General features: G+C 45.0%; 1 protein-coding gene across 1 annotated transcript in view; it reads right to left on the bottom strand.

Moving 5' to 3' along the window:
• ATRNL1 (attractin like 1) overlaps window positions 1-20,609 on the bottom strand; it is a 1,044,719-nt gene that overhangs the window by 809,142 nt on the left and 214,968 nt on the right. The window contains exon 10 of the mRNA XM_065407744.1: window positions 8,164-8,318. Within this exon, the coding sequence (XP_065263816.1) occupies window positions 8,164-8,318 (155 nt within the window). The remainder of the gene's footprint in view (window positions 1-8,163; window positions 8,319-20,609) is intronic.

Below are 20,609 nucleotides of genomic sequence, written 5' to 3'. Positions count from 1 at the left end.
AGGAATGAGGGGTGTGGGCGGAGCTGGACCTTATCCTTATGAAACACCGTGTATGGGGGCTCGGAGGTCAGGACCCTGAGCTCTGAGACCCACCTAGCCGGTATAATCGCAACCAGGAAGGCCACCTTCCACAAGAGGTGTGACCAGGAGCACGTGGCTAGCAGCTCAAACAGGGGCCCCGGGAGATGGGCCAACACCAGGTTTAGGTCCCACTGCCTAACATATGGGAAGAGGCGATCTAACCCCTTAAGGAATCGGCCAGTCATAGCATGAGAGAATACCATGTGGCCCTGCACCGGTCGATGGAAGGCCGATATGGCTGCCAGGTGCACCTTGACTGATGAGGGCGCCAGGCTCTGGGATTCAAGGTGAAGGAGGTAGTCCAGAATAAGCTGGATCAGGGCGGCCACCGGGGAAACGCCCCGCTCATCCGCCCATCTGGAAAACTGAGACCACTTTGCCAAGTACGCTCGGTGCATGGAGGGCCGCCTACTTTCTAGGAGGATGCGCTGAACCCTTTCCGAGCACGTGCTTTGCTCCCAACCTAACCACTGAGCAGCCATGCCATGAGGTGGAGTGCCATTAGGTTGGGGTGGAGGAGACAGCCCTGGTCCTGGGAGAGCAGGTCCGGGTGGGATGGCAACAGCAACAGCCATGGCGGGGCGACCGCCAGGTCCATGAGGGTCTGGTACCAATGCTGCCTGGGCCATGCCGGGGCAATCAGAAGGACCCGGGCCTTGTCCGTCTTTATCTTTTCCAGGACCTTGCCGATCAGCGGGAACGAGGGAAAGGCATAGAGAAACTGGCCTGACCAGGACAGGAGAAAGGCATTGGAGACAGCGCCCTGTCCCAGCCCCCACCTGGAGCAGAACTGGGGGCAGCAACGGTTCTGCCAAGTCACGAACAGGTCCATCTGGGAAGTTCCCCACACTTGGAAAACTCTGTGCACCACCTCTGGGTGGAGAGACCACTCGTGCTGAGAGGAGAAGTCCCTGCTCAAGCAATCTGCACGCGCGTTCTGGGCGCCCGGCAGATGGAAGGCCTGTAGGCAGATGGATGACTGCAAAGGTAGGCCAGGCTGACATACGACCTGCCGCTGTCCCTGGACCGGGAGAAGTGGCGGCTCCAGGAGCGATGCCGACCTCGGAACCACGATCCCGATGTGGAGGACCTGTACTGTCAGTAACAGCTGCTCCGCGATCGGCTCCGGCGGGTGAACCCGCGACGGCGAGACGATGGCGATCAACGCCCGGGGCGGCGGAGGCGGTGCCATGGCAGTGACCTGGAGCGGGACACCAAACAGGAACTACGTCGACATTCGTGCCATGACCGGCTGCGATAGCCCCTCCGAGACGAGGACCTTTGGCGACATCTCCCTCGGTCCCGACAGTGTTCGCTCCTCGAGGCGGAGTGGTGCTGAGAGTCTTGGTCAGACGGAACCCAACCAGACAACCTGGTTGGCGTCGAGGGTGATCCACGTTCACTCAACCGAGACCAGCACCGAGCCGGGGGTGACTGCGGAGATCCCAGCGGTGGCTTGCCTCTGGAGCGTGGGGCCGACATCAGCAGTGCTCCTGGTACTGGCATGGACATAACATCCCGGGGCCGCTCCGATGTGGAGGGCATCCAGACATCCGGAGAGGCCTGCTCCGAATGGGCCGAGCTACTCTGCTCGACTTGATTCGGAAGCCTAGAGGCCGATGGGGATCGAGGACTGCCCGATGCGGGCCTAGCTTCTGTCCCAGGTTTACTAAGTGCCGCGGCGAAGAAGGCCTCTTCCTAACCTTCTTGGCGTGCCCCATGGATGGGGAGCAGTGCCGACTAGTCGATGGCGCTAGAGGGTCATCGCGCACCGACACCGCAGTTCCCAGTGCTGACTCAGAGTGGAGTGCCAGAGCCGCGATCAGCGCCCACTCCATCAGGATAGCCCAGAGCCTAATGTTCCTTTCTCTCTTAGTCCAAGACTTAAACAACTTGCAAATCTTGCAGTGATCGCTGAGATGGGTTTCCCCCAAACAGCGTAGACAGTCCGAGTGCAGATCACTCAGTGGCATAGATCGCCTACAAGTGTTGCACGACTTAAAACCCAGGGCACGGGGCATGCCCCAGCCTGGACGCTCTAGCTAAACTAAACTAACAACGAACTAACTATAGGTACCATACACTGAACGAACAAGCAGTTTTGGGGACAAGCTACAGCAAAGCTGGAGCAGAGCAGTTCCGAAGCACCTTCACTGGCGGCAAGAAGGAACTGAGGGTGTGGGGAGCGCACAGCGCCCCTTATACCGTGCCATGGAGGTGCCACTCCAGGGGTCGCTAGGGAGCTCCCCTACAGGTACTGCTAGGGGGAAAACTTCCAGCACCGGTGCACATGGCGAGCACGCACACCTATTGTGGAATACACATGAGCAATCACTCCAAGAAGAATACTTGCCATCTTCATACACTATTACAGTATTTGACATTTAGAACAGTTCATCAAATTATTGTGGATATTAACAGAATGCAACACTATGATTAAATAAAAGCTCTGTGTAAACTCAAATGCTTCCCTCTCACACAAAGAGAAGTTGGTCCAGTAGAAGATATTACCTCACACACTTTGTCACACTATGATTTAGTGATACACATCATATGAAACAGCTATAATCTCATCTTTGTACAGTGTGTTTTTCACCGTGATATAAGTACATACAAGGCCAGCTAAATGCAAACTTCGTTAACCCACATAATTCTTAAAGTGTAACACAATTGGGACCCAAACAATTTGGTCTCTATCAATCTCACTAAGGCCCATTTTATTGCACTCCAATGAATTATCTCCTTTCTGCTTCCCTCCCCCCCCCCATCTTTTTTCTTCATCTTTCTTCATGTCATCCTTTTCCCTGTCAATCCTTTTCTTTCTTTTCAACCATTTTGAGCAGCTGCAGTAGAAGGAATGAAAAATTTCTTACCCAATAATTTTCTGTCAACAGCTTCTCTTCTCATTTGTAACTGATGGGTTAATGCCCCACACCTTTAGAATTTGGAGGCAGCTCAATATTGTTAATAGGGTCTCCAGGACTAAGCCCTGCCTTTCTGTTCAGGCCAACAGAAGAGTCCTTCCAAAGCCGCAGAAACACTCCAGCAACAAATTATTTGCATTAGGACAACTTGATATAATGCATTAATTAACCTTAAGAGAATTATATGTTTAAGTCTCCCTTTAGAGAAAATTTTCAATTTGTATTCTGGTCATTTAGAAGACTACTGGGGTGGGATGAATGAGTAGAGAAGCTGCTAACACAAAGAAAATTATCAGATAAGAAATTTCTCATTCTGTTTGCACAGCTTCTCTCCTCATTCATCACTAATGGGAAGGAGTGAGCAGTGAATCAAAGACGTGTGCATGGATGGGGGAGGATAAGCCTATGCATGACACCAGCAATTCTAGCCATTGAGATAATTGGCTGGATGACCATTGCCAGGAAACGACTGATGCAATAAAGTATTGGATCTTGCAAATATTGACTATGAGGGTAAAATTATGGCCAGGAACATGTTTGTTTTGACCCCTGCCTGAGAAATTCTGTTAGGTTCAAAAGTACTTCTTGATTTTCAAGAATTGGTGGGTATGAATCCTTTCCACCAACCATCCAGTCACAAACTGGTCTGTTTCTCTGGGCAGGGCATTGATTGGGAAGTTGTCCATGAATAGATATACAAGCATAACTTGCGACTTGTGCCTTGCTGAGACTACTGCTGTGTGTTTAAGACTCTGGGTGAGGCGGGTGCATCAGGAAGAAGAGTTTTGTACAGGAATTGTGAGCTCTTGTTGATGGCTATAAATTGGCCATCAACAAAGTTCTGGAACAGCCTTCCAAGGGGAGCAGTGGGGGGAAAAAAACTTAACTGGCTTCAAGACTGAGCTTCATAAATTTATGGAAGGGGTGGTATGATGGGACTGCCTACGATGGCAGGTGACCCACAGGCAACTGGCAGTAGCAAAAGTCTCAAACTGCCAGTGATGGGACACTAGATGGGGAGGGCTCTGAGTTACTATAATAAGTGAGCTGGGGAAGGCTCAGACATCTACCCCTGATTACTTCACAGTAACTCTCTCTGAATTTTCTAGATATATAATATTTCTACCTATCTAGCAAGAGACAGATTATATCTCATTTCTCATGCCCAATCTGAGCCCTATGTATTAAATCTTTGCAGATATCAGACCCTGTAGGAAGACCCTGACTACTATGAGCATTCCTCCTCCCCTTCCCCCCAGCCAAAGCACCGTTCTTTCCTCTGGGATGGCCAATGAAGGGCACCCTCTAGAATAATAATCCACTGATTAGCCAGATATAATAGCAGTCATGGTAATGCAAAATCTTATCCTTCCTCCCTGCTTCATTTGTGATGCAGCCTATATCTCCATGGGAAAACTTTAGATATCACCAACCTGAGAACAAAGATCATGAGTGTTAAATTTGAGGGAAAATGCAGAAATTTTGTAAGCTCTGTTTGTGCGCTCTCTCATGCTGCTGTTCTATATCTTTTGCAACTTACTTTACTACTGCAAGCCACCCTTCTCACACCCTCCTAATTTACCTAACTCAGAAAATTACATTTTCACATTCATGTTATCTTCTTGTAAGAAAAAATATCTGACCAAAATACCACTGAGCGGTCCTTAATTTTACTTCCAAATATCAAGCCAATCTTCCTTAACCCCTTAAGTGACTTTTTTTTCTTTAGATTATTTGTGACTATGACATTTTAATTTTCGTCTTTACAAAAGGAATGATAGCATGCACATTATGCTGGATATCTACCGAGCAACAGGAGTGTCCCTCTGTGGGACAATGTACATGTTGCTGCACATTGTGAATCTTTTAATGTGGAATTTGATGTGGTTCCATGCTTCACCTGAAGAATCAAGGTACTGTTTGATTTGTTGTCTTTTATTCCTGTTACTCACTGAGTTTTGAACATCTAAGCACTATCTAAAAGTGTTACAAGTGTTACAGTGTTTAATATAGACACACACACATTTATTCTTCTGTTTTTATCTTAGGGATAATTGAAACAGGAAATTTAGCAACTGACCTAACTATATCCACTGCTCCAAGCCTGCCAAACCTTTGACATCAGCCAGCCAATTTATATATAACCACTTGAAAAATGCATTTGTTTGTCTTTTTTACACATGCTATTTGGCAAGTTCTTGGCAGATTACCCGTAACAGGCAGGTCACTTTTAGCATAAATCAAAGATTATCACTGCCTTCTGGAAGCCAGAAATGAGGTGATTCAGGATAGAGATCAGAATCTTAATGCCTTGGTTTGCTGCAAGTTCCCTAAGGGACAAAATGCAGGCTAATAAAGCACATGGAAAGGAAGCACATCTCTATCAGTCTAGCAATTCCAGGTATGGGATTTTATATGCAAAAGCAATCTTTCATCATTTATACTACCAGAACATGGGAGCAGAAACTCATAAATCTGGTGAATACCAACCACTGGTGCCAATGGATTAAGACATGCTCTTTAACCTGAATAAAACCATCATACTGTCAAAGACACACACATTGAAAATTTGGTTTTATGCTTATACAGCTGCCCAGTACAAACATCTGCAATACATATGAAGAAATTTTTTGAAGGTCAGAAACCCTATGGTTCATTTGAGATCAATAAGAGAACCTGCATCAATGGTACCAGCAGCAGCACATTGTGCTACAAACCGAGATATTCAACTATAAACTGAAGCCTCGTGAATTAGAGACATGTCTACACTACCACTTATGTCGGCAAAATTTATGTCACTCAGAAGAGTGAAAAAACACCCCCCTGAGCAACATAAGTTTTGCAGGCATAAGTGGTAGTGTGCACAGTGCTATGTCAGTGGGAGAAGCCCCTGCCGACATAACTACTGCCGCTCATTGGAGGTGGTTTAATTATGCCGACGGGAGAGCTCGGCACAGAGTGGCTACACGAGCGATCTTACAGCAGCACAGCTGCATCGGTGCAGCTGTGCCACTGCAAGGTCTCTAGTGTAGGCCTAGCCTTTGAGTCTAGGTACCCACGAGTCCCTCATACTCCGCTCTAGTAGCTGTGTTGGTTGCAAAAGAAGCTGTTCATCTAAGTTTACTGTCAAGAGCAATATTTCACAATAGCAAGTTGACAATGACTGTAGGAGGCAGGATAATGAAAGTGATTGTTAATAGCAACAGAAGGGAATTTAGTCACATGTCTGAACAAATACTTCTGAGGTATTTCAGTATCCACTCACTTCTCTTTATCTCTATCCACAATACTGTGTTCTCCTGCAGAAGACTTGCTTTTCATGGAGATTCTTCAAAATGATCAAATATTTCCTTAACTTGATAGGCTGCTTGTTTCCTGAGGAGTCCCAAGACAGCCAGTCTTTTCCAGTGAAGTCACAAGCCAGTCCAGGACAAATGAACACAATATTCTTTTTAGGCAATTTCTTTTTATTTTCCCTTTTAGATTCAGAAATCTCACTGTAAGAACCATTCACTGCACAGTGAATACCAATAAGCATTCAGGCTTTTGATTAATCCATTGTTGAAATAATCATAAGAGGAAGAAAACGTAACAGGTTGTTCTATCCATATTTACATTTCCCCCCCCAAAACTCATAGCTTTCCTCAATGCCCAAATGGAAGGAAAGGTGTATTCCTTCACTTACATGTCCATCTGTACTTCAGAAGATGGATATGATGATTTATGGGAAACCTTATGCTGTAACAAAGAATCCCAGACTTCAGGGGTTCTCTTTTATAAATGTTTCATGATTCTCAGCAGTAGGCTCAGTGTATTTACTACAGTAATTCAGAAAAAAAGTCAAAAAAATGTTGACTTTCAACAATATTTTAAATACACTAACATCTGTATTTAGTGTTTTAAATCATTAACTGTTTTCTATTTTACTATTGCAATTGTTTTAACTATTTGCAGCATCTTCAGAGCTATAAATGGTGGGTTTTATAAATGCCTTATTATACAATGAGAATGAACACAGCTACTACTAGCACAATTTCATTTACTTTTGAACAGAAAATGAACATATTAGATCAGAGCCTCTGGTGTGATCATAAAATCACTGAAATTGCTGCTGAATACCTCTTGTGAGATACTGAGTCCCCACAATTCCCTGGGAAAAATGGAGAAACTGAGTATGTTCAGCACCATCCAAAATTGGGCCCTTGTTTTATATTACATTTCTTGAAAAGACAATTTATTTTTTTGCAATTTGATTTTTCTACTCATGATATAAGTTTGTCCACAAAGAGGCTATTCATATTATGCCTATTAAAATTAAGTTTTGTTTAAAAAAAAAGTCTATACAGGAAAAAACTTTAAAAAGATAAATTTCCAAACTGTCACAGAAATACAATCAATAAACCTCAATTTTCATTAGATACAGTAGTAATGCTACCATAGTCTGAATTATTTAACATGACTGCATCACTCCCAATACTCTCCATGCTACTTTCAAAGAGTTTTTGAAACAAAATCTGTACATTCTGAATTATTCTAATATCTGTCTCTTATTTTATAGCTTTAACATCACAAATAAATCAGCAATACTTTGCATGTTACAATTATTTGTTTCTCTAGTTAAGTAAAGGTTTTAATATGAATGAAATTCACTGATTGTTGTGGTATATTTGCAAATAGGGTTTGTGTGCTAACTAGGGTGACCAGATGAGGGAAAGAAAAAATTGGGACACATAGGGGGGGGGGGGGGGGAAAGCGCAGAGTCAGTCCCTGCCAGTGAAGCAAGGGAGTACTTCAAGGGAAGATCTTGAAGATGGACAGAGAGATCTTAACATGAAGAGAAAATACTAGATTGTGGTGTTTTATATTTTGGGGGAGAGGGTATTTTAAGCATTGAGAAATACAAAGAGACAATTTTGGTCCAGTTTTACATAATTTTTTTGGCTTCCACCCCGCATCTAAGAAACTACACAAAGTAATAATGGAAAATCAAAAGAACATGCTTTGTCACACATCCTAACAAAAAATAGCTTATAAACTTTCATGGTTCAAATGTAAAAGATACATAGACCTTTTGTGAATGAATTCTTATGTGCTTCATAAATCAAGGCTGTGATTCTTAAACTTCACCTGATAAGTAAATCTTACATGCAGTACCTACCTATATCATATGCCAGAAAGTCAGCCGAAAAGCACTTTGCACCATTACTCAGAGAAGTATCATTATGGGTATTTCCGCCAAAAATCAGCATAGCTCCACTTATTAAGACAGCTGAATGAAGATACTTTGCAAAACCACTCTCTTTCAAAATAGTCCTAGAAAATATAAGAATAAAATAATACTTTATAATATATTAAAAGCCTATCCCTTTTATGATAGATGACCATTATAGCTAGGGTTCCTACATAAAATACAAGAAAACCAGTAAAGTTAAGTAGGGTACCCAGTGAATATAATATAAAATATACTCATCATTTCTGAGATAATAAATTTGCTCATATCATAATAAAAGTTTCTAATTCAATAAAAAAATCAAAAGCAAAAGATCCATTTTATTATTTTACCAACTGATTTATCTAAAAAATTAGATCAGCTATGCGTTACTCAGGAAATATGTTTGCCTACAAAAAGATTAACTTTTTAACCCAAAATTTCTATTAGCATGTGCACACAATTTTTTGGCTAGAGAAAGAACAGTTATTCAACTTTCATTACTGTTGTTCTTTGAGATATGTTGCATATATCCATTATGCTAGGTGTGTGTGCATCTCATGCACTGGTACCAGGGACCTGTCTCTAGCAGTTCCCACAGAGGCAGCCATGCCTGAACCATGGTGTCACTCATGGTCCAAGCAAAAGATACCAAGGGTGAAGCTGCCGTGCCCACCCTTCAGTTCCTTCACACCAGACTCTTAGATGAAAGACTCCAATGTATTGGGGATGGAGGGTGGGTCATGTAATAGACATATGTAGAGCCCTGCATGGGGGACGCAGCACGCTTGGGGCAGGCAGCAGCAGCCAGTGGCTGGGGCTAGGCAGCAGGTTGGAGTCAGGGCTGTCCAGCACCCGCTCGCTGTGCTGCTTCCTGTCCAGCAACTTGGGCCCCACAGGCAGCGCCAGCGTCCCCACCATAGCCTGGCCCGGCAGCCCTGGCTGCGCTCCCAGGCCCAGGCCCAGCCCACCGGCTCCTGGGCAGCAGGGCCCCAGCACCCCACCCCTCAGCCCCACTGTGATGCAACACACACTGCTGTTGCCGTGTGCTGTCGCTTACGAGCCCCTGGGAGCAGCACTCGATTCGACGCCCCTTTCCTCCATCCCCCTGCCGCGCCGCCCCATCTTCTCGGAATCCCCGCCCTGTGCTGCCTCTTACCCCCAGTTCCCACCCTCACACTGCCTCTTCCCTGCAAGGCCTCCCCTCCCCATTGCTAGCCCTTGTGAGACGGCTTGCTGCTGCGGGTTCGGATGCAGATACAGGTAAAAGGGGTGTTCCATAGGGATGTTGTAACATGACAATGCAGCTGGTGATCCACTTGGCCAGCCATTATACTGTTGCAATATGCCCCCTCATTAATTATGCCTGGGAGAATAATAGTTGGGAAGAGAGCCAAAAGGGCTTTGGTTCTGTCTAGATAAAAAGCCAGGGCTTGGCAAACATCCAAAGTGTGGAGCTTTTGTTTGTCTTTATGGAAATGTAGCTTTGTAAAGAAAACTGGTAAATCTATAGACTGGTTGAGATGAAAATCAGACTCTCCTTTGGAAAGAAACTTAGGATGTGGCCTACGCTGTACCTTGTCCTGGAAAAAAACAGTTTATGGAGTGTTCTGTTACTAGGACATGCAGCTCTCCTACTCTCCTTGCAATGTGATGGCTACCAAAAAGCTACCTTTGCTGAAAAGTATAACCACAAACAGGAAGCTAATGGTTCAAAAGGGGAACCTCATAAGTACTGATAACTAAATTCAAATCCCCATGTGGAGCAGGGTCGCTAATGGGTGGAAACATCCCATCTAGGTCTTTTGAGAACCTGTAGTCATTGGTTTAGAGAAAAACAGTCCTCCCCCTGATATGGAAGTGAAACGCTGAAATTGCAGCCAGGTGCACCCTGATGGAGCTGACAATCAAACCTGACTCTTTCAGGTGTCACAAATAGTCCAAGATTTTTGAAGCATGGTCTGCATAGGCCACAGACAGTCCATGGTTAATTGCCCAGATAGAAAACTGCTTCCACTTACTAAAGCGAGTAGCTCTCGTGGATAGGGTTCCTACTTTTAAGTGGGACATTTTGGACCATTTCAGAACAATGTGACTCCTCAGGGTCTAGCCACTGAGGAACCAGGCCATGAAGTTGACGGTTTGGGTGTAATACCCAACTGTGATCTTGCGATATCAGGTTCTTGACTGGAGGCAGAGGAAAAGGTTCCTTGACTGATAGCTTGCAGAGTCTGAATACCACAGTTGTCTTGCCCAGGGTGCCACAATGAGCATCGTTTTGTCTTGGTCCCGCTTCAGCTTGAGGATGGCCTTGGAAATAAGTGGTATGGGGAGAAGGCAGGGATAGGAGTAGAGCAGGTCCTTGCCCCAAGGGAAAAGAAACACCCCTGAGATAGACCCTGGGCTGTGGCCTGCCCTCAGACAGAACTGGGAGCAGTTCTGATTGGTTGTGACTAAGTCCATAGTTAGGATTCCTCCTATTTGAACCACTGATCTTAGAATAAGTATGTTTGGGGACCACTCATGATGCAAGGTGAAGGATGTGCTTAATCTGTCCACTATGACATTGTGAAGCCCCACAGGTGTGATGCTACAAGTGACAAGGAATTTTATATGCAGAAGTTCCGCAGCCTGACTGCCTCCTGGCAGAGGCTCTTTGATGTGACTTCTCCCCTCCTTATTAATGCACAACACTGCTGTGGTGTTATTGGCAAGTATTTGGACAGTTCTGTTGTGTAAATGGGTACGAACTGGTGACTCACTATGGAGTTCGCCCGCAGCTCTAGAATGTTATGTGTAGTCCCATCTCTTGACTGGACCACAAGCTTTGAGCTTGCCAAACTCCCAGATGGTCTCCCCACCCCATAGTTGAAGCATGTATTACTAGAGTCATGGAAAGAAGAGGCAGGGAGAAGAAGTCTCCTGCAGACATTGTTGTGGCTCATCCACCAATCCAGTGAAGATAAGATTTTGCCAGGGATACATATCAGTCCATCCAGGTCATGTATCTGAAGGCAGTACACTGACCTGAATCATGACTGTATCCCTCTGAGATGAAGTCTGGCATCTGGGTTCATGTAATTGCATGCCACCATGTGCTCCAGGAGCTTGAGGCAATTTCTCACTGATGTCTGAGGGGCACACAGAAGTCTCAGATGGCTAGGAGTCTTACTAACCTCAGAAAGGCCCTGCCTAGGGTTGAATCCAGAACTGCGCCAATAAATTCTATTCTCTGGAGGGGTGCTATGGTCAATTTCTATCTGTTAATTCCAAGCCTAGGCATTAAGCAACAGGAGTGTTCGATTAATGCATTTCTCCACCCCCATAATTTTGAAACAAAATCTGTATATTCTGAATTATTCTAATATCTGTCTCTTATTTTATAGCTTTAACATCACAAATAAATCAGCAATACTTTGCATGTTACAATTATTTGTTTCTCTAGTTAAGTAAAGGTTTTAATATGAATGAAATTCACTGATTGTTGTGGTATATTTGAAAATAGGGTTTGTGTGCTAACTAGGGTGACCAGATAAGGGAAAGAAAAAATCAGGACACATGGGGGAGGGGGGGGGGGGGGGCAAAACAAAAAAAAGCCGAGTCAGTCCCTGCCGGTGAAGCAAGGGAGTACTTCAAGGGAAGATCTTGAAGATGGACAGAGAGATCTTAACATGAAGAGAAAATACTAGATTGTGGTGTTTTATATTTTGGGGGAGAGGGTATTTTAAGCATTGAGAAATACAAAGAGACAATTTTGGTCCAGTTTTACATAATTTTTTTTGGCTTCCACCCCGCATCTACACAAACTAGCAAAAAATACTAACTAGAAGTTCAGAGGAACAACTGACAGCATGTTCTGACCACTGAGCAGAGACAGTAAGAAGAAATAGAAGGGTAGATGTGCCAGTTCCATATTTTATACCCTCAACTCAGAACAGGAACAGCACCAGGGCCTTTTGTGGGAGCGGATAAGACCGCCAGTAAGGAATTTCCTCTACATTGCCTCCAATCCTAGGGCCCAATCCTACAAACCCTTATCCATGTGAGTAGTCAAAGAGGGTGCTTGATCAGACCCTTACAATGAATTACATTACTGTACTCTGCATAAATACATAATGAAACCATTTTGCCATTAAACTTCAGATTAACGTTGCTTGGAGCTAACATTCTTTCTAATTGCATAACACAGTTGCCCTAGGGGTGCACTGATTTTTTTACCATCATTTTTACATCATTGTGATTCCCTTATGTGACAGTATGTCTCATTGCTTTGATATGATGTCAATCCACTAAAAAATTAGAGACATCATTAAAAAAAGAATAAGAATTATTGTGTGTAAAGAAGCTGGGAGGTGGGTGTTGAACCTAAATACAGAATCTTGCCCTTCAAAAACTTTTTTTGTAAAAATACTATAAAAGGAGACAGTAATGACTAACTGCAGTACCTAATTTTTTTTATGTGATGCTAATAAAAGAGAATAAGTCAGCACATCCATAAGCACAGCCATACCTTTCAAACTGCTTCCACTTTTAGCCTCCATATTTTTTAACTAAGTGTGGGTTGCATTTTTTTGTTATTTATAATGAATACATTTTGCAGATAGAGCACGAAACACACAAAAGTGTATTTTGCCAACCTAAAATTATCTTCACCTTTTAAATAATTTTTGGCCTAACAACTTAATATTTTATGGCCAACATATTTTTCAATATATTATTCTTGCTTTTATAATTATTTTTGAGTGTCCAAAATGTGCTAAATGCCTCAAAGCAACAAGTATATATATGGTCCCAGCCCACAAGAACATGCAATCCAACTTTAACAAGACTTGAAAATAGGGTTATAAACATGCAAAAGACCAGGAAAAGTTGAAGAAGAAGGGTAACAATAATAAGATCACATGCTTATTCAGCTCAAAGAGGCATGTACACATCTTGATGGTCATGTTCCTTTTATTTTCCCCTCTCCCTCTCCTAATTTTTCATAGTCAAGACAGAAAAAGTTAGTTTTTAGGAGGTATCTGAATGAGGTGAGAGGTGGCTAGCAGAACAGGTTTAGGGATAGCATGGTAAGCACGGGGTAGCATGGAAGAAGCTGCAGATACGTCAGAGATAAGATGATAAACAGGGTATTATGGCTGAAATCACCACTGGAGTGGAGCCAGGATGGAATGCAGAAGAAGACTATCTGCACTGTATATACTCAATTTCTGTTTACCACCATATTCTTCATATTCTGTCCTATATTCTCAAGACTGAAGAATGATCTATATTATATACAGCTACAAACAGCCTATAATGGGCTTTCTAGTATCTGGGGATTAGCCAGAGAGATCCCTCAACCACACCCCTTACACCAGAGGTCAAGAGTAAGGATGGTACACAAGGTACTACAAGGACCTATACCACCAGAAAATCCCCCTGCACTAGGAGGCTAGGTTAGGCTGGGTTTAAGGCTACTAGAGCAGTGGCAAAGCAGTTTTGATAGATGTATGAATCTAGTACAATATCTTCTTTTTCATAGTTATAGAATAGTATTAATTGTTGATTTTTTTGTGTCCATATTTAAAACCCAATAAAATATTTAAATAAAAAACACATAGAAACCTACTATTGTTATACCACATTTATCAACAAAATTAAACCCAGGAAATCAGGGTACAGAATAAACTAAATTATGTTTGCACTCCATTGTTCTTTACAAACTACAATATGGATTCGATCCTGCAAGGTGTGATCAGCCTAAACTACTGGTGATTTCAGTGCAGATGCGGGCAATTAAGTAATTGCAGCAGTTGCTCACTTCATAGCATTCTACACATACCAGACCTCAGCCTTAAAAACATGTCTTTTACCAACAAATTTGTTCTGGAAGTATGCAATTTTGGGATGGAAAGATAGCAAAGTTCAGAATAAACGGTAAGCTAAAATGTTTTTGGGTTTTGTGCCCACTGAAACTCATGTAAGTGTTAGCTCTTGTATTCATCTTCCACGTCCCCAAATTCACTAAAAAGTGTCCCTGTGTGCTCCTACATATATCAGACAGATGTTGAGAAACTAACAAGACTTGTGCTTAACTTTTACATCAATCTCAATGCTTCTCTTTGTTCCATTTCAACCTCCTGCCTTCTTTGTATGTTATCTGTTTACACTGTAAATGCCCTGAAGCATAAATTATGTTGTCTTTATACCTATATGTTACCTTCTTGGCACAATGTTGGTGCTATAAAACTAAAAACTAACTAGCAATGATACTTCAAAAGTTGCCAATAAAAAGTCAAGTTTTACCCAAAGTTACCACAATGTAGTATTCTGAAATCCAGTTACTTTGCACCCTAAGTGTAAGAAAATCATACAACATCTCAGATGCCAGTGTGTGGTAATTGTGGGTAAGTGTTCACTTGTAATGTGGTATAACTGCTATAAATGGATACAGAATTAAAAAGGAAAGGAAAACTTCTCAAAAATATCACAAAAGATAATGTACTATATATAAATGTATAGTCAATGTTACAATTAATTGCTGAAAAAAATGTTTACTTAATCTTTCTGTCACTGACAGGTTTCAGAGTAGCAGCCGTGTTAGTCTGTATCCACAAAAAGATGCCACAAGTACTCCTGTTCTTTCTGTCACTACTATTCTTCGAGATGCGTTACGCAAGTCCACTACACTGAAGATGTGTGCACACCTTGTGCAATGGTGCTGGAGAGTTTTCCCTACCAAAACATGTAGGGGCAGCCCTAGCCATCTTTGAGGCCTCATGCTGCAAAGTGAGTGTATAAAGGCAGAGTCACCCCGCCACGTCCTCTCAAAGAACAACAGTTATGGAAAGGTATGTAACCATTTTTTCTTCTTTGAGTGCTTCCATATGCTTATTACATTGTAGGTGACTTGCCAGCTGCTACCGCAGGTGGTGGAGTTCAGAGTCTCATCAGAAGAGGAACTGTAGGACTGCCTTACCTATATTTACATCATCTCTTGATTGTGCAGACAGTGCACGATATCTGTTGAAAGCATGCAAAAGGAAGTTGATGTGTGGTCTCAACTGCATCTTGTCACTGTACAAAACCATGTACCAGTGGATCAATTACCAATGCATTCAGCTCATCTACCCTCCATAGGAGGTGATGGCTACCAGGAAGGCAACCTTCACTGACAGGTTTAAAAATGAGAGTACGATGCCAGTGGCTCAAAGGGAGGGCCCATAAGCACAAACAACAACAAATTCAAATCCAGGAAGGTGTTGGGTCCTTGATGGGCGGAAACTGTCTATTTAGTCCCCTCATGGATATGGTCATGATGAGATAAGTAAAAACCATCTTACCATGTGTGACTTTTTGGGGTTCACCCAGGCCAATAATGGGTTCAGTCACTGTCTGCCTTGTAACCTTGGGTGTCTTGTGGCTGTGCAGCTTTTATCCAGAGCTCTGACCCCAGCAGCCAGCCAACAGCCCACAAGCCTCACCCTGGCTTTGTCCAACCTGGTTACTCCTTGCAAGCTGACCTTAGTACCCTTCCAGCTCTGAATTCACCCCCAAAATCATCCTGCTGCAGGGATCAGTCCTTCTCACTGGACCCTCACAAAGAAAGTGTTAGGTTCACTGCCTTTACAGAGACAGTAAAACACGCCAACCTGTTAGCTTTCTAGAAGCACACACTTTACTGAACTTACACAGCACTGATGATTTCTAATCAAAGCAAAACAAATTTAACAACAAAAATACATGGATTAAGTGATGCCAAGTAAAAGAGATAAAGGTAGAAATAGTTACAAGCAAATAAAGTGAAAACATGCATCCTGAAGTCTAAAACGTAATCTAGCAAGATACAGTCTTTGTTTAAGATGGTTTCTCTCACCCACAGTCTCCTTTCCAGCTTTTTTTTTTAAACTGTCCAACCTGGCCAGGACCCATCATAGAGATCGAATTGCTTGGTTTCTTCGTCACCTAAGGTGAAAGATAAAGATGGAGTTTCTCTCCTTTCCTTAAGAAGCGACGAAGAGTCCTGTGGCACCTTATGACTAACAGACGTATTGGAACATAAGCTTTCGTGGGTGAATACCCACTTCGTCAGATGAATGTAGTGGAAATTTCCAGAGGCAGGTATAAATATGCTTTTTACAGATCCAGACTAACATGGCTACCCCTCTGATACTTGTCTCCAGGGCCGGCTCCAGGCACCAGGCAACCAAGCACGTGCTTGGGGCGGCACCTGGTAAGGGGCGGCCAATCTTGAGGTGGCGGGGGGCGGCGCGGCGCTCGGCAGGGGGGGTTCTGGCGGCGCAGTGCTCGGCGGAGGGTGTTCGGCGGCGTGGCGCTCCGCGGGGAGAGGTTCAGCAGCGTGGCGCTCGGCAGGGAGGGGTTCGGCAGCGCGGTGCTCGGCAGGGGGCGGGGGGTGTTCGGCAGCGCGGCGCTCAGCGGGGGGTGTTTGGCGGTGCTTGCGCGGGGGGGCTTCAGCAGTGCAGCACTCCGCGGGGGGGCGGAGGTGTTCGGCGGCGCGGCGCTCGGCGGGGATTTCAGCGGCGCGGTGCTCCACGGGGGGCGGGGGTGCTCGGCAGCTCGGCGGGGGGTGTTCGGCAGTGCAGCGGGGGGGCGGGGGCTGTTCGGCGGCGCGGCGCTCCGCGGGGGTGTTCAGCAGCACGGCGCTCGGCAGGGGGCAAGGGGTGTTCGGCAGCGCGGCGGTGGGCGGGGGCTGTTCGGCGGCGCGGCGCTCGGCGGGGGGTGTTCGGCGGCGCTCCGCGCGGCGGGGGATGTTCGGCGGTGCTCCGCGTGGGGGGGTTCAGCAGCGCGGCGGGGGGTGTTCGGCAGCGCGGCGGGGGGCGGCGATTGTTCGGCGGCGCAGCGCTCGGCGGGGGGGTTTCAGTGGCGCGGCGCTCGGTGGTGGTGGGGGGGGTTACAGTGAGGCGGCGCTTTTTTTTGCTGCTTGGGGCAGCAAAAAAGTTAGAGCCGGCCCTGCTTGTCTCCTTTCCTTATAATCCAAAAGAGATTGTCTTTCTCTTACAAGTCAGGAAGCCCTCCTGGGGATTCAGTTTCCTGTATCTCTCGGGGGTGCAGGAGCCATGTTGATTCTGTTTTTCGAGTTCAGCAGCAGGATAACCCCCGACTGGTTTAGCTTGATAGCTTAGTTTGCTGTTAATCCTTAAATGGAGGCAAGCCCCCATCCCTTTGTCTAGGACAGACATGTTTATCAACTTTACCTAGGTGAGGCTATCTCCTTGTAAACCTATTCTAGTAACATCAAACAGAGGGAATTAATAGCTTCACATGTAATATTAACACATGCATTTTACAATTAAATTAATAACCATCATGTTATTGAAATTCATCTGATACCTCACAAGGTGTATTTTGTATAAATATTATTGCAGTAGCATGTAGGGTCACACCATCAGTGGGAGGATGAAAAGCCGAGATGGCTGGCCAGATGCACCCTAATGGAGCTAAGTGCTAAACCTTGATGTTCAAAAATAGACCAGGATCCTCTGAATTTTTGTTCGAGTTGGGGACACACAATGGGAAGCAGACCAGATGGAAATGTAGCTCTAGTAGGTTTACTGCTAGTAAGGAATACATTCCAGACTGCAGCTGAGCAGTGTGTCTCCTCTGCATTCAACCACAGAGGAACCATGCTGTGAGGTGCAGCACCTGCCCCGGTTCCATGACAGCAGGTCTCTGTTTACTGGTAACAGCACAGGTCCTCAAGTGGATAGTTTGCAGTTTTGAACACCACGTCTGTCTCAGCCAGGCTGGAGCCATAAGGATGATCCTGCCATGCTCTTTATTGAGTTTGAGGATCACCCTGGAAACCAGGGTTATTGGCAGATATGCATATAGGAACTCTTTGTTCCACAGAAACAGGAAGGCATCTGATATTGATCCTGGGCTGTGACTCACCCTGGAGTACGGTGACCAGATAGCAAGGGTGAAAAATCGGGACAGAGGGTGGGGGGTAATTGGCACCTATATAAGAGAAAGCCCCAAATATCAGGACTGTCCTTATAAAATCGGGACATCTGGTCACCCTACCCTGGAGCAAAAACTGGAATGCTTCCTGTTCTGGTGAGTTGTAAACTGGTCCACAGAAAGAAACACCAAGGCTAGCATGTTCGTGCTGAGGGACCATTTGTTATGCAAACTGAATGATCTGCTCAGACAATCTTCGAGGCTGTTTTGGACCCCATGGAGGTGAGACGCTTTGAGAGTGACTGAGCTCCGAATACACAAGTTCCACAGCTTGATAACTTTTTGGGAGAGGCCAACTGATATGGCTCCTCCCTGTTTCTTCAGAGAAGTCAACAGTGGTGTTGTCTGAACAATCTTTCTTTGAATGTGAGGGCGGAAGTGCTGGCATGCCCGGAATATTTATGTGCAATCTGGCCTCGTATGCAGTCCACAATCCCTGAGCTCAAAGGTCACTGAGATATGCTCCCCACCCGATGGCTGATGTGTCCGTTACTAAAGTCTTGATAGAGAGAGAAGGAGTGAAAGACTCCCCTGCAGACGTTGTCTTAGCTCATCCTCCAGATGAGAGATAACAGCACCCTGTCTGGGATTCGCACTGGCTTGTCTCGGTGATGAATCAGAGAGGTGCAACCCAGCATGGGGAGTGACAAATGTACGTGCTGCCATGTTCCCCAAGAAAAAAGACAATTCCTCTCACTGGTCTCAGGATGGTACTTAAGGGATGCTGAGAAGCCCCATGTAGTTGGGAACTAGCAAGCAACTAGAAAGCCCTGGAGGAGATCGAATCCCGAACTAAGCCAATGAATTCTATCCTCTGCAAGGGCACAGAAGTTGACTCTTCTAATTGTTTCATTTTAGGTCCAGGATGTCGAACAGACACAGGATTTTCTGGACAGCAACTTGCACATGCCATATGGACCATCAACAAAACAACCAGTCATCCAGATAAGGATACACACACATTTCTTTTGCATAAGTAAGCAGCCATACCACCATGCATTTGGTAAGTATCCTCGGAACTGATAATTGGTCTAAAGGCAAGACAGTGAACTGGTAACGGTCATCTCCTGCTTCAGGGGCCCCTCAACAACAAACCTCAGGAATCTCCTGTGGCCAGGATGGATTGCCACATGGAAGTGGGCATCCAGTAAGTTAACATGCCATTCTCCTAGATCTAGGGAAAGGGTAATTGTAACCAGGGATACAATGCAGAATTTCAACTTCCTGATGTATTTGTTGAGGTTCTGAAGGCCCAGAATGGGTCTGAGACCTCCTCTGGCTTTGGGTATCAAAGTATCTGGAATAAAACCTCCTGCCCTGATGAAATGAAGGCATCTCCCCTATCACTCCCAAAGAATAAAGTCTGCACTTCTTGTGTTTGCACAGACACATGAGAGGGGCCCCTGAAGCATGAGCGGAGGGTTGGAAGTGGGTGATAGAAAGAAACTGGAAGGTATATCCCGATTCCACCATTCTTAGCACCTCCTTGTCCAAGGTGGTGGACTGACAAGCCCAAAGAAAATGTGACAACTTGTCCCAGAGAGATGGAGAAGGGTCTATAAGTTACAGGTTGGATAGAACACTGTCCTCAAAAAGAGTCAAAACGGCTGCTTGGAGGCTTGTGGCTGCCAAGAAGAAGACAGCAAGGAAGTAAAGGGCATGGACATCCTCCTATGTGACCTTTACACCGCCACATGGACTGGTCAGGCTGCCAGAAAGCATAATATTGTTGTCTGAGCTGGTACTTCAGGCAATATTTCATCCTCCTTGTCATAGGCACATCGAGGCCTAAGGACTTGAGCACTCTCCTTGAGTCCTTTAGTGTGTGCAGAGCCTCATCTGTCTTACAGTACAAGGCACAGCCCTCAAAAGTGGGTACTCAATAGTGTGTTGCACCTCCACAGGAATCCCAGAGGCCAGCAACCAGGATGCTCTATGCATAGTCATTGCTATCACCTTGGCCCTAGCTGCAGAACCCACTGCAGCCAAAGAAGCCTGTAAAGCTGAACAAGACACAAGGCTTTCCTCTGCAACACGTGACTGGAACTGCTCCCTGGAATCCTATGGTAGCTTACTAGCAAACTGGGATATTGCTTCCCAGTTTGAAAAGTCATACTAAGACAGCAGGGCACTATGATTGGCAATGAAGAACTGCAGAGATGTTGTAGAATATTTTTTCTACCCATAAAGTCAAGATTCTTGGCATCTTTATTCTTAGGGGTAACCTTAGCTCTGACCTGTCAGCTCCTCTCATTCCCTGCAGCCACCACTAATGACCTAGGTGTGGGGTGTAAATAAAACTGCTGAACCCCAGGATATGGAACCTGATCTTTTTGTTCCATTCTTGTAGCAATTAGTGGAATGGAGGAGGAATGGAGGAAGGGGTTTGCCGGATTGTTTTGGCTGGCTGCATAATGGCCTTATTTATGGGC

Source organism: Emys orbicularis, chromosome 7 (assembly GCF_028017835.1).
Source record: "Emys orbicularis isolate rEmyOrb1 chromosome 7, rEmyOrb1.hap1, whole genome shotgun sequence".
NCBI classification, from domain to species: Eukaryota; Metazoa; Chordata; order Testudines; family Emydidae; genus Emys; species Emys orbicularis.
This window is presented reverse-complemented; position numbering and strand designations above follow the sequence as displayed.